A 15,409-nucleotide genomic window follows, 5' to 3' on the forward strand; every position below is an offset into this window, starting at 1 on the left:
ATAAGCCTTCTTCCCAAACTGCAGGGAAAGTGTTGGCAAGGTTATAAACAGTGCTCTATGTGGCTCAGTGGGTCATTCGAACACCCCCACGCCCATGCGTCACTGTGCGTGAACGAGTACGTGAAGGTCTGTCCGAACGCGGCCGTGATTGTTGTGAAGATGGCGGAGGAGGAGGCAGAGAGGGAGTGCAACACAAGGGAAGTAATTGTGGCCCTCCGTAAACGCTTCCAGGAATTGATCACAGGACTGAAAGAGAGTTCGGAATCGGCACTGGACGCCTCTTCTAGTTTTTGTCAGGAGTTTTGCCAGGTCTGCAATATTTCCCTTAACGCTACCAAACCCGCAGGCTTTCTGATTGATGATGTTGCTCTCAGCTAGCACGCTAGCTAGTTAGCTTGCTATCTTGATTGCTAACCATCAAATGACCGACTGCAAAAAAAATATCCAACCTGCTTGATGGTTAAAATTCACGATACCATAATTGCACAGTGTTATAGTCATTACAATCATGTGAAATATATGCACGCTGTAGTTGTACTACAAAGACTATAGCTCGCTCAAGAAGTTCTTAATGTTAATTTTGATAACTGCCCAAATTTACTCGTACCAGGTTTGGCCAAGCCTCCCGTTCCCTGGTCGAGCAAGCTAGACGCTAGCTAGCTTTTTGTGCAAATATGGACTAATTGCATGGTTGACTTATGATATAATACAGAAAGCATGATACATTTGTCACCACGCTCCTCGTGCAGCTGAAATGTTGCAAAAGCAAGTTATGTATCAGAGTTTGCAAAATGCAATTTGATATGACTTGGTCAGCTAGACAACGGAAAATTTGCTTTGACATATTGTGGTTTGCTTGACCTGTCTTGTGTGCCGCTAATGACCAGCCGTGATGCATTTGATGACTATCACTGGCATGCTGTTCAATCTCGACACTTTTGATAATAAAAAAAAATCTAAATATGTACAGATATTAATATGCACCATTAGACAACAGATCTCAAGAAAATGCATGGTGTGCAATGGCCTTAATTAGCCTGTGTGGTAAAGGCCACTTTGAAGACTGGTTATGACGGGGCTCATTTTCAAGTAATTTGTGCAATAAATTAAAGGTTTAAAAATTTTTAAGAACAAGGGAATTTTTTTTAAACAATCTGACCATCAATTTGTAGATATCTTTTTAGATCTGAAGAGTTGAGTTTGTATAAAGTTGATGGGAACATGGTCTTATAGATACACTTTTGACTGTTTGATAGGATAACATTTGTTGGTAGATTGGCGTTAATTTAATCAAATTAAGTCAGTTTTGCAATATGTGTCACCAGGTACTGGTGGAACATGGGAGTCGATGGAAGACAGAGGAGGATCCACTGCCTCTGTTGGAGATGTACACCGTGGCCATACTCAGCTACGCAGAGGCCACCCCATCTCTCTCTCCTGAATGTGAACAGGCACCACTAGTACTTGATAAATTAGGCCTGTAAGTACTCATTCTTCAACAGTCCTTCATTCTGCTCAACAGATATGATGCGTAATTGAAATAGCACTGGTAGTTACAATTGGCTGCGTTGTTATTCGTGTGTGCATCTGTGGTCCAAATCTATGCATTGTTGTCGGTTGTCTACTAGAGCAGTGGTTCTTAAACTTTTTGTCTGGCGACCCCCCCAAAAAACATTGGCCAAGTCTTTCGACCCCCTTCTCTCCAACCGGCAAAATTAGTTTCACTTTGGAAAATGTTACGAGATGGGCATTCGTGGCAGAGGCAGAAAATGCAAATCATTTTATGACCCCTCCCATATTTTTGGCAACCCCCAGTTTAAGAACCACTGTACTCGAGGCCTGCACTAGTAATGTTATAACTTTACATGTCAACGACCTGAACTAAAAGAAAGCATCTCTTCTATTGCATTCGGATTAATTCATGTTCTGTTCTCGCAGCCAAACCTCTTTATCTTGTGTATGTTCAAAGTGAAGATTTCCTGAAATCACCTCTGTTTTGTTTGTAGGAGCTGCATGGATCTTCTGTTGTCACTGTCTGAGCAGGTCCCAGGTGCCTTATGGGAGGAATTCCAGTCATCTGTGAAGGTGAGAAACCGTATTGCACAAGCCCTTTGCAAAATGTGGACTCAATTTTAATGATTCATTTGTCAATTTACAATTAACACAATGGCATGGGTATTCTGCATTTGATGGTTCCATACGTGAAGTGGTTGTCATCCCGTTCCTTGCACCCCTCCTTATAGTTGGCACATGCCATTCTGCTGGAGAGTGGGAATTCACAACTTCAGACGCTATCAGCCGTTGCTGCAGAAAGTGGAATTTGGACCAATTCCACCCTGTGCAGTGTTCTATCTAATGAGACACCAGAAACAGAAAAAGGTAAGAATTTTTGAGCGGTTTGTTTAGATGCTTGTGGATAAATTGATTGATGAATGTGCTGAAATGTTCTAATTATCTTGTGCATTACATGCTCTAGTGGTCTTCCTTTTTTCCTCATTCTTTTTTTCTTCTCCTTTATGTTTTTTAAGTTAATGAGTTTTTGGTTGTCGAGGGGCCTGTACTTCTTGATATGCGCATCAAGCACCTTATAAAACAAAATGAAGTAGAAAAGGCTGCCAGACTAGCCAAGGTCTGTACAGAGTTTCCAGAGTTTGGAGGAAAAAGGAACTTCAAACAAGCCTACCTGGTATGCCTCTGTGGGACAAGTTCAACAGAACAATTGAAGCAAGAGGTGAGTATTCTTAGAGTGCATCATACATGTTATGGCTGCACGATTTGGAGAATTGATCCAATTTCAGTTTGATTTGCAAGATCATTTTTGAAAGTCAAACTTCAGTTCAATATTCCAAATTTCGCTTTAAGTTGGGCCACTTCTGATTGGTGCATGCCTAGTGCACTCTTGTTTGGTGAGCATGGCATGCATATAAAAATCATAGATGTGACAAGATTAGCCACTGGGACAGAGTTGCAAACTGCATGGTTAATGTCAGCCTTCACAATTTGCCAATTGCCTTCATTCAAAGTGCAAATTGTGCAGCCATATGTATTTAATTTTACATATAATTGTCATAGTATTTCACACCTACCAACATTTGTTCACTCACCATTTACATAGATTAGTGTGTGCTACTGTACTGTATGTAAGCTTTTCATGTCAAGAAATGATTAATTGCATATTTTGCAATACATTATCTGGTGTTTTGTTGAATAGCTGTGTAGAAAATAGTTTTCTTTGTGTAGTTTAACAGCTGCTTATGTCTTACAATACAGATAGCAGAAGTAGACTGCAAAGATGCCTTGGACATGATCTGTAACTTGGAGTCTGAAGGGGACGAGAAGGGAGCCTTCAGCCTGTGTTCTGCATTCCTTAAACGGCAGCTAGTTCAAGGGGATGTGTATTGTGCCTGGTGAGTTGTTGCTATCTTTCATTTTTTGCAAGACCTTCAAATGAGGGCACATCTTTTTCTCAGTGGCTTGGGACAAGGTCCAGTGGAGAAGCTGCTCTTGAAATTCGGTCAGAGGATATGGCCTACTTCGATGATACCACATATATATTTGAACCTTGCGTTTTCATGGAGGGGCAGACACATTACTTTTGCACACACACATACGAAGGGAGAGACACAAGAGAAAATCCATCACAGAAACCCAGAAATGGAGTGTTCAAGGTCATCAAGGTGAACCTCATTTACCCCAAATGAAGGGTCAGATTAGAACAATGGCCGATTACATTGTAGGCAGTTGCCTCCACTCTTTTTACTAACAACAGGCTATACACAATGCAATTTTGTAGTAAGGGTCTAAAAGCCTGTGAAAAATATGAGAAAGGTGACAGGATGATGTAGTGTCTCTCCTTAATGCAACAGTTAGTAAGCTTTTGGTCATGGCGAACTTTGCTCATAGACTTCGATTATGTCCACTTTGTTGTGACACCATCATATTTGAATTGGTTGGTTACTTAGGGGGCAGCCGTGGCCTACTGGTTAGCACTTCGGCCCTGTAACCGGAGGGTTGCCGGTTCGAAGCCCGACCAGTAGGCACGGCTGAAGTGCCCTTGAGCAAGGCACCTAACCCCTCACTGCTCCCCGAGTGCCGCTGTTGATGCAGGCAGCTCACTGCGCCGGGATTAGTGTGTGCTTCACCTCACTGTGTGCTGTGTGTGTTTCACTAATTTACGGATTGGGATAAATGCAGAGACCAAATTGTCCCTCACGGGATCAAAAGAGTATATATACTATACTATATACTGTACTATACTTTGAAATTTGAATCATTGTGAAATTCAGTGTAGTTATGCACCAGGACTGCAAGGATGACATTCAGGACTTTACTTATGTTGAATTTGAGAAGCTTTGACCCATTGTTCAGCATCACATGGCTGTTTCATTTAATTTAATTTCATTGCAACATTACTGTAAGAGAGTAAACATTCATAATCTGTCCCCATGCCTTTATAGATACTGTTGGGGACACAGAGTTTTCGAGTTCATTCTTAACCACACTTACTTCCTATGTTAGGTTGTATCCATCTCAAATTATCCCACAAGGTGCTCTAATATGTGTACATAGTGAAACATTTGTAGGGTTATTTCATTGCAGGCGTGGCATCTTTTTGACCATTTTTTTCCCTCAATAACTTTAAATGTGTCTGTTAAAATACTATGTTTTTGGAAAATTCCCCCATCTTGTATGTTATTTTTTTATGGTGTAAGATGAAACAACATGATGGAGAAACCCCAAATGTTAAAACAATGGGTGAATTCGCTACTAAGTTAAAGCCACTTTTATAGAGGGTCATTTACAATGTTCGTCTAAATTACAAAGTATGTTTAGGAGTTTCATAAAGCTACTTATAAATCTTGTTGGTAACATTGTAGACCAACTACATATTTGTCTCCATAGCATTCTTCCTAGCAGTGTAGTCATTACACATCTATTGTTGTTGTTTGGATTTTGTAAAGAATAATCCATGGGTAGTTCTGAAGTATATTAAAGAAAACTTGTTTTTTCTGACTCGTGTTCTACTGATTCTAGAATTCAGTGTAGTATTCACACTCATGCTGTCTTACTTTGAGTGGAACAGTTGGGTGCCATACAAACTAGTGCTACCATATGCAATCTTAGTTTCACTGTATTGTGTTACTGTAATTATTTTACAAACATGGATTAGGCTACAATTTAATTAGTCATTTGAGCATTCAGCCTATGTGGATAACAGGCTTGCTGTGTTGTAGTGGGGTGGTTGCTAATGGCAATGATGCCAGTAGCTATCATGTTAGGTTCTTGCACAATGGTGATGTAATGAGTGCTTCATGGCAGATGGGGTTATGGTTTCGGTCAGCTAATTTTATGTTGTCCAATTAAACTATTGTACTTAAACTATATACGTTCCTGCACTCTGTGGGATTATGTAGTTGCAGCAACATTCATAGTCCTCTCCTTAGAGGGAATAACTTGTATTAGATACTGAGGTATTGTAGACCAGCAAGTCTGAGCCTGATATTGTCTTTGGATAAAGATTTTGTCAACTCCGACCTAGAACACAGGCTTCTTAGTGTATCAAGTAAATGCTTAATTGAGCTATAATTATTTGGATTTGTGATACAAGGTGAAGATTCCTTTGTGAGTTCGCCCTACAGTGAGGGTTTGTAATAGTGTGTGCATGACTGTGGGCATAAAGTTAATTAGCTGCTCGGCTAGACTGTTACATGGAGTCACAACTGTGGCTAGTTAATTTTTTAATGAGCAGAGACAGTTGAAGATCTTTGAGACCAAGGAAAATTTGGAGAGTTGCTGTTTTCCGTGATTGTGTTGCTGACAGGTCTCACACATGTTGTAGCAACTCTTCATTGAAATATGCTGCTTGTCTGTGTTCGATGTGACACAGCAACTCTCTTTACAGTGTGTCTTTCCAAGTATACTTATGATAACTTCAGATGAATGGATGGCTCAGATTAGTAATTTACCTTCTAATATCCAATCCAGTAATTTTAGCCAGTATCGGACCAATCCTGATCCTAGTTGATATGATGAACTAAATGTTTTTGCTTCTATGTTACACTCTGGGGACATGAACAAGGGGGCTCATGAACATGCCCCCAGAGTGTAGCACTGTAGCTGCCTGGTAGCTCTAGCTGTTGGCTGCAGCAACTCAAGCTAGGTAGAAAAATTGCCAGAATTCTCCTTTAAAATGGGATTAAGATGGCATACTAGTGGGTCATTCCACGTCAATTCAACCAGGGCCCACGCACTTAGGTCTCAAAAAATTCTGAAAAAATTACCAGGTGTACCTATGTTACCCAGGAGACACACTGTAAAATTACTCTTATGTAAGATCAATACTTTCCAAGATACAGCCAGTTTTACAGGGGGAGGGGGGTGTCGATTTTGTTCGGGCTCTTTTTTTTGTCAGTTCACAAGCCCATAGCGCAAGAACTAAACCATGTAGGAGGCTCAAATTTTGCATGCTGGTACATAAATAGGAATTGTATGTAGCAAAATCGTCACGTTTGGTCTGGATAATCCTGCGTGTTCATAGCTGTCCCTCAAAGTTGATACAAATTTTATTGGAGTTTTTGGCTGGGCTCTGTTTAAGCCTTCAGAAGACATATTTGTACTCAACATAGGCTCTTGATTTATTTTTCCTTACTGAGATAAGTAGAAACACTCTCACAAAAACAATGAACAGAAAATAAATTCCTTCAGGGTCTGAACAGCAGACCTTAGAAGTCTAAAAAATCATTTTGGTTCTCATTTTCAGAGCACCTAAACACCTTGTGGGAATATACAAAGATTTTTTTTTTTTTAAATTCTTTATTCTCCATGATCTTCTTCTTTTTAAAAACACCAGTTTGACTTGTCTTATGCAAATCTTTTTTTTTTTTTGCCCATGTTCAGGGTGGAAAATAAAAAAGAAAGATGTGCATAAGACAAGTCAAATTGGTGTTTTCAAAAAGAAGGGATCATGGATAATAAGGAAAAACATATTTAAAAATCTTTGTATATTCCCACAAGGTGTTTGGGTGCTCTGAAAATGATAACCAAAATGATTTTTCAGGACTTGTGAGGTCTGCTGTTCAGACCCTGAAGGATTTATTTTCTGTTCATTGCTTTTTGTGAGCGTGTTTCTACTTATCTCAGTAAGGAAAATAAATCAAGAGCCTATGTTGAGTACAAATATGTCTTCTGAAGGCTTAAACAGAGCCCAGCCAAAAACTCCAATAAAATTTGTATCAACTTTGAGGGACCGCTATGACCATGCAGGATTATCCAGACCAAACGTGACGATTTTGCTACATACTATTCCTATTTATGTACCAGCATGCAAAATTTGAGCCTCCTACATGGTTTAGTTCTTGCGCTGTGGGCTTGTGAACTTTGACAAACCCCTCCCCCTGAAAAACTGGCTGTATCTTGGAAAGTATTGATCTTACATAAGAGTAATTTTACAGTGTGTCTCCTGGGTAACATAGGTACACCTGGTAATTTTTTCAGAATTTTTTTAAACCTAAGTGCGTGGGCCCTGGTTGAACTGACATGGAATGACCCTAGTACTAGTTAAATAAATGAGGCATCAGGTGTCTGTCAAATGTTGTCTTAGCACAAGTCTTATATTATTTATGTTTGTTTTATTTAAAGGGAACTCACACTGCTGTGGAGTAAGCTTCTGATGCGGTTAGAATCTGCACAGGCTTTCTTGGATCAATGCAGACAGTTAGTGATTCTGTCCACAAGTGTGTACCATATTCTGCTCCTCATCAAAGTCATCCAGTCTGAAGTAAGTATTTTGAAAGTGTTTGAAGTGTTGAGTGTTTCAAAATTATTCTATTCAATCAGCACAAAGTACAGATTCTCCAATGACATATACTTTTTTTTTTCCAGGTTGAAAATGTAGGACTTCCAGTGTGCATCGAAATGTGCATTCAAGCTTTGAAAATGGGAGCCAGTGACGGAGAAGACAGCAAAGCCACCATATGCAAGACTATCTCCTGCCTAATGCCCAATGACTTGGAGGTGAAACGTGCATGCCAACTCACAGAGTTCCTTCTGAAACCCACTGTGGATTCATACTATGCTGTTGAAACGCTCTTCAATGAACCAGACCAAAAGCTTGAGGAGGAGTCTCTGCCCATTCCCAACTCACTACGTTGTGACTTGTTATTGGCCTTGAAGACACAGTGGCCTTTTGACCCTGAATTCTGGGACTGGAAAACTCTAAAACGTAACTGCTTGACATTGATGGGTGATGAAGCCTCGATAGTGTCATCCATTGATGAACTCAATGATAATGAAGAGCCAGATGGTAAAGAGGATGGCGAGAGTGGTCATAGCTATATGGATTTGATAATGAGTCCCTCAGTTGATCTTAGTGATCTTGATGCTGAACGACAGAAGAAAAGGGAGATTAAGAAACTGAGAGAACAGGGCTTTGTTTCTGCAAGATTTAGAAACTGGCGGGCATATATGCAGTATTGTGTTTTGTGTGACAAGGAATTTCTCGGTCACAGAATTGTAAAGCATGCCCTAAAACATGTCCAAGATGGATTATATAGATGCCCCATATGCGCACAGTCCTTTGAGACTAGACAAGTTCTTGAACCACATGTTGCTTCACATGTTAAACAGTCCAGCAAGGAACGACTAGCTGCTATGAACATCACCAAGAAGAAGCTCCCGAAATCTCCCACAAAGTCACCCCTAAAGGATTACATTCTGAAAAAATCACCTGTAGTTAAGGTAAATCCTGAAGCAAAAGTCCAAGCAATTGCAAACACTCCCAATATCACAGGACCTCCTGGCAGCAGTGCAATTATCACTCCAAAATCAAAACCAGAAAAAACTCAACGTGCTGCGGCTGTGTCAGAAAATACTGAGGATTGTTCTTGCCCTGTTACCAGCTGTCAGAAGGTATTCAAGTATTTCAGGAACCTAGTCGCCCATATGAGAGTGCATAAAGATGATGAAGAGGCCAAGTGTTTCCTCGAAACACACTGCCAAAAAGCTATTTGTCAGTATTGTCGACGGCAGTTTGTTAACATGACACACCTGAATGATCACTTGAAAATGCATTGTGGCCCAAAGCCATACTATTGCATTCAGCTGAATTGTAAAGCTAGTTTCCCCTCTCATGCTGAGCTTCTCATGCACAGGAAAGTGCACACTGGATTTCAGGCCCAGTGCATGTTTCCAGACTGCGGCCGGATTTTTACAGAAACCTACCAGCTGTATGACCATGAAGCACAGCATTACATAATGTTCACCTGTAAAGCACCAAACTGTGGTAAGGTCTTCTACTCACAGGCTCTTCTGACTTCACACATGAAGGAACATGTGAAACAAGAGATGTCCTCCACATTCACAGAACAAACTAATCCAGACAGTGTGCAGGTTCTTGGAAAGTCCCCAAGTAAAGCTGATGATGCCACAGGGGAATCTGCTTCAGTAAAAATAAAGCACTCTGTAGAAAGTATGCTGAATGATATTCCTGCTGCTGCTGCCGCTGCAACTGCAGAGGAGATCAAAGATGGTGCTGGGACACAGACTCCTACAGATGCAGCCAATGCACCAAGTCGCAGTGAGCCTGAGACCACAGCTGGTGGTGTGCCCGTCATTCAGCCTTTAAAAGCCACAGAGGCGAAAGTTTCAACTGAGTTTAACTTGAAAGGGCCTTTGCCAATAACACAGCCTTGTTCAGTAAAACTGAAACCAATTCCAATTAACACTTTGGAAGCTGTTGAGCTTCAGCCTCAGACAATTATACAGGACAAAAAACTTTTCTCCTGTCCAAAAGATCAACCTCTATTGGTTGAAATAAAACGTGAGCAACCTCTAACCACATGCTCCTCTTCAATGTCTCAACAAGGCAGTGCATCACAAAGAAGCGTCAGTCAAGAGGCAGATGATAAACTAACACACGTCTGCCCATTTGAGGCATGCACTCGGAGGTATTGTACATCTAAAAGTCTGGCAAGGCATGTCAAGAAAGTGCACTCTGAGGCTTTTGAGGAATGGAAACTGTCTAGGAGGTACAAACGACTTGCTGAAATGGCTGCAAGAAAACAGTCCAATGTACAGAGGTCTCCTAGTAAACAGGTTCAGAAGATGAATACTACAGGTCTTGCATCACCGCAAAAAGATGCAAGCACCAGGCAGTTACCCTATTCAGTAGAAAGTGGATCTTTATCTGAACCGTCTTCTTTCTCACCCAACTCTATGTCTAATTGTTCACTGCCTTTCTATTCTGGTTTTTGTTCTCAACCAGAAACCTCGTTTTGTGAAACTTTACAAAATCCAGCCGGACTGATACATTCAGATATCACTCAACTATGGCATTCACCAACAGCAAATGATTACAGTTGTGATTATACCCAGCAGAGTGATTGCCCCTCAAAAGTCTTACCTGATCAACTCCAAGGCTTCCACTCATTCTCCCCCGAGATGAATAGGGCTCAGGTTGCTATTGAGACACAAAATGATACACTACATACTACAGCCCCAAGTGATGATGGAAATGTCCTTCCCATGATGAGCCAGGACTCCAGCGTGATGAATCAAGCATCAAAGTACATATCCAGCTCTCTTATGGTTTTACATTCAACAGAGGGTGGACAGCAGTGCGATCTTGCACAAACAGAGAGAAGCGTAGGGCACATGGAGTCTCCGATGCAAAGTCATTCAAGCGGGATCACTCACAATAACAGTTTGTCCCATTCAGACAGTATGCCAGCGCAAGGCCTTCATCCTTATGTGTCAAACATGCCTACTGAGGTGCATGCTCAGTCAGTGGAACCATTGGGAAGCATTGACAAGTCCTTGAGTTTTGACCATCATGACCGATATGTCAGTAGCTTGGATGTTAATAATATGGCTCACCTTAACTCGCCCCCTTACAAGAGCCATGTTGATAATACAGCAACCCATCTACAGAGTCCAACAGAGATGTTAGATTGTACAAATTCGTATTTCAGTAATACAGGGGAGGCGTCAGATTCTCAAATGCAAGACTTGGATTCTGATGGAGGAACATTTCATGCAGCACCAGGCATTGACTCCACTGACAAAAAGGAAACCTCTGGTGAGGCTGATGAGACGAAGAAACTGAAAAAGGTACGATCATCCAAGAGGACAAAATGGCCTGCTATTATAAAAGATGGGAAAGTAATCTGCCGCAGATGTTACAGGGAGTTTTCTAGCACAAAATCTCTTGGTGGTCACTTATCAAAGCGGTCTCAGTGTAAAGCTTTTGATGAAGTTGATTTAAATGCTGATTTGCCAACATCCTTCCTTGATTTCTTGAATGATCCTGATGTTTCAACCGTCTACCAGACAGCAGTTACTCCAACTGTTAAGATTGAGGACGCCTACAAGGGCAAACCTATTGGGTCCTGCATGTATCAGTCAGCAGAATCTAACTATGTGCAAAATGGTAGTTTTCCTGACTTTTATGAATCAACTTACAACATGAATTTTCCAAAACAAGAGGATGGCATTGCCTCTTCATGCACATCTGATGCTGTACAACATACAGCTCTTAATCAGAGTGAATCTCTTGTAGCAGATGCGTCACAATCGTTACCCAACACTTTGGCTGACCAGAGCAAAGGTGCTGAAGTAAACATTGTCTCTGAGAAAAAGCATACAAGTGGAATAACTTTGAAGGAATCTGTTACAAATGCTGTGGATGTTGCATCCACAGGTGATGGAGAAGACAGTAAAGTTGTGGAGATTCAGAGAGCCTTGCAACGACTGGATTTGGTTGATGCAGTCCTGAAAGATTCTTTAAAGGTTAATGAGAGTTCCTCTCTAAACATGTCAAAGAGTGAAGACTGCTCAAAAGAAAGACCAAAACAAACTGTGGTGCCGAAAAGGGCTATAAAAAAGGAGGCAGACCCAAATGTCTCTAAACCATTCAAGTGTGAAAAGGCAGACTGTTCCTATGGTGCAATGACGAAAGAAGCTTTATTCAAGCATCTGTTCAGGATTCATAACTACACTGATGACATGATAAATGAACTTAAAAAATTACCAGACAAATTTTCTCCTTACAGCTGTCATATATGTGAAAAAAACTTTACGAGAACAACAGGTCTCCGTATACACTACATGAATGTTCACCATATGGCAAAAGAGGCGATACCCAAGATAAAAGTAAGCAAAATCGACAGAACTCTCAAATCCACAGCAGTTGGGAAGGCTTCTTTAACTCCAAAATCAATTCCTGTTAATCATCCGGTCAATCATTGCAACGGTTTGAAGGTGGAACGACTACAAGAGCCTTTTGAACCTAAAAAGAAAGTTACTAGCCAGTTGCCTGAAAAGACGAATATTTCAGCAGTAGCTGGACAGGGAACTTTAAATCAAGATATGTTGTCAAGTGATATGCGTTTATCAGTGGACAACTCTGTGGACCCCTCAACAGCAGGGCCACTACATCCAGTTAATAGTAACGAGAAGACTACAAAGGGTAGTTTTAAGACAGAGGTACAATCACCAACGGAAGTAAGGGACATAAAAGCTATTAAAGTTGAGTCTGGCCCAGAACTGATTAAAGATGACACTGGCCCAGAACTTAAAATTGACACTACTGTTATTAGTGAGCTTTCCAAATCATTCAGACCATATAGTTGTGTACATCAAGGGTGCACGGCTGCCTTTTCAATTGAGCAGAACTTGACTCTTCATTATAGAGCTGTGCACCAGACAGATCATGTTGCTGAGCAAGAAGGAGTGTCAGGCGATGGTGCCGATGCCTCTTTTAAGGCTTCAGACTTAGTGTGTCAAGTGGAAGACTGTTCAAAGGTACTCCATAAAGCCACAAGTTTGTTTAAACATTACCTGTTACATCACAAATTCACGGTCCAAAAATCAAGTACCATGCTGACTGGTGTAGATGTTGGCACCTTCCCTTGTGACCAGAACAAGTGCTCTGCATCCTTCACTTCTTTCTTGAAATACATTGACCACGTCAAAGATCACCACAAGGCAATACGAGTATCAGAAGGTGGTGATGGGTCATCTGCCAAGGTGGACCTGTCATTCAAATGTGATTGTGATGGATGTGATCGTAGCTACACCACCAAGTCAAATCTTCTGCGGCATCTCATGAAAAAACATCAAGACGTTTATGAGGACAAAATTAAGCCAAAAAACTTTCGAAACGAAGATCTAGCAGAGAAGAAAACGAAACCAGGGCTTAGTCCAAACAATGGGAAAGAGAACATGGTGAATAACAAATTGAAAATGAAAAAGAAAAATTTGAAGAAAAAAGGAAAAGTACTCAATCACTGGACAAGCTTTGGCCAGCCCTCTCTGAAATCTATGGATGAAGCCTCTGCCATGTGCACTAAACGGTTTCCCTTGCAGTATCCATGCATGATAAAGGGCTGTGATTCAGTTTCAAGTGCTGAAAGGAATATCTTTAAACATTATGCTACCCATGGTCTCACAGAGCGATACATTGAGGATCAGAGAAGTCAGTTTATATTTTGTAAGAAATACCCACGTTCCAGAAATATGGATGCCAGCAAATCAGATGGGACATCAACAGAGGGCTCAGAAGATGAAGATGAAACGGTGAATGGCGAAAGTTCGGGTGAAATGGCAGAGGATTCCCTTGAATCGCCCTCACAAGATGAGAGTGCTGACGTAATGCCATCTGAAAGTCAGCTGATGGGGAGTGAAAATACCCAAATAACACCCGATGAGTTGGTGGTTAAACGCAAGAGGGGTCGTCCTCCGAAGATGAAGAGACTAGACGAGCAAGACCACACAGCTGAAAATGCGATGAAGGAATCAGAGCTTAACACTGAGGAGCAGAAGCATTATTCTGAAGAGGAATTCTGTGAGGAGAGTCAAAATGCCATGAACTCTCTTGAGTTGGAGCCAGCATTTCTTTCATTATTGGAGGAATCAACAGATTCCCTGAAAAGGAAAGCAACTGAGAGTTGTAAGACTGAGACTCCCCCTAAAAAGCAGCGCACTCTTCAGCAGCAGTCCTCCAATATAATGGGGAAAAGACCGAGTGACTTTAAGAGAAGGACAACAAGTAGTGAAAATCTCGTTCATTTTAGAAACCCCTTAAATATTAAGTCTGTGAAAAATGTAAAGATTGTGATGGATAAAGCTTTTTCAAATGGTGCTGATCTTTTGCTGAAACAGCTTCAGGATATGCGTCCTATAGTCATACTCAAAAAGTGGCTGTATAGTTGATGGTTTATTTGGAAGCTGAAATACCCATTCATATGCCTTGCACTCAGGATTAGAAATGTAACATGCTGCAGAGTGGTACATCATAAACACATTTGACCCATAATTTCTTAACATGATAACATTTATTGCAAGTAGACCATGGATATTGGACTGTATAGGTTTTTAAATAGAACAATTGTTGACAAATTTTGATATATCATTCATTATACAGTATATGTTGGTGGACATGTCCCAGGAGCAGGTAATATGTAGGGTTTTAGACTAGAATCATTTGTATTTATAAAGCTTCTTTTTAAAATATGATTTGAATTTTGTTTAAAGAATAAAAAAAGACATTTTGATATATCCCCATGGGATTTATATTCTCCTCTTGTTTGGTATGTATTTAATTTTTACATCAATGTAGTGTCTGTAAATTTACATGTCTTCCACAAAGTATTCAATAAAATGGAAATGGTTGCTTTTGTAAACTTTGTTTACATTTCTTACAACAAACACCAGCAGTGTGTATGGTGAATTGTGTAATGACTTTGACTGCACTGTGTAATTAAATGTGTTTATAATCTTAATCAAGTTTTCATCTCATTTAATACATGTTTCACTCATCGAGGCTGAATTTTTTATTTTTTTTTGAAAACATAAACATTAAATTCTTTAGATTATAATTTGTGAAACTATGATCACTTCAGTGTAGCCTAGGCTACCTTCAATCAAGAAGTATTTGAGGCTCTAAATGTGTGGCATTTCATTATTTATTTTTCATGTGAATGTTACTAGTTGTGAATTGATGTAAGAAAGGTGAGGTATAGGTAAATTAAGGTAAATTAAATGTGTGACAGGCAATGACAACAGTATTTATAGTAAGATATGGGTGCATGATTAGCCCATATGCTCAGTTCAGTGGATTTGTAATTGATGTAGAATATTAGGAGGCTTAGACTCACTGTTTTTTTAAAATGTTCCAGAATCTACCTAGAATAAGGCGAAACAAAGTGTAGCAAAAGTACATTTTCGTCAAAAAAAGACATTTGTAAACGAAATTAGATTTTTCTTTAAGAGAATGTTTGAAGTTAGACATACTCTGAAGGAAGCATCTACTGTAACCCCCTCCTGCCTTTTTATCAACAAAGAAGTGACATATCAAAATAACCAATCACATACGCATAGCCTTCTCTTCTCTCATGACGTGTTCAACCGCGGG

The 15,409-nt window shown here is 40.3% G+C and overlaps 1 protein-coding gene across 1 annotated transcript; it reads left to right on the top strand.

Annotated features, from left to right (window-relative positions):
- The first annotated feature begins 127 nt into the window (after positions 1-127).
- On the top strand, positions 128-14,777 carry znf292a (zinc finger protein 292a). The gene is made up of 8 exons (XM_048227825.1): positions 128-309; positions 1,326-1,480; positions 2,007-2,085; positions 2,244-2,379; positions 2,529-2,731; positions 3,271-3,407; positions 7,639-7,777; positions 7,882-14,777. Exons 1-8 carry the CDS (start codon positions 160-162, stop codon positions 14,206-14,208), a joined length of 7,326 nt encoding a protein of 2,441 aa, XP_048083782.1. The 5' UTR covers positions 128-159; the 3' UTR covers positions 14,209-14,777.
- Positions 14,778-15,409: the final 632 nt, after the last annotated feature.

Source organism: Alosa alosa, chromosome 19 (assembly GCF_017589495.1).
Source record: "Alosa alosa isolate M-15738 ecotype Scorff River chromosome 19, AALO_Geno_1.1, whole genome shotgun sequence".
Classification (NCBI taxonomy): Eukaryota; Metazoa; Chordata; class Actinopteri; order Clupeiformes; family Clupeidae; genus Alosa; species Alosa alosa.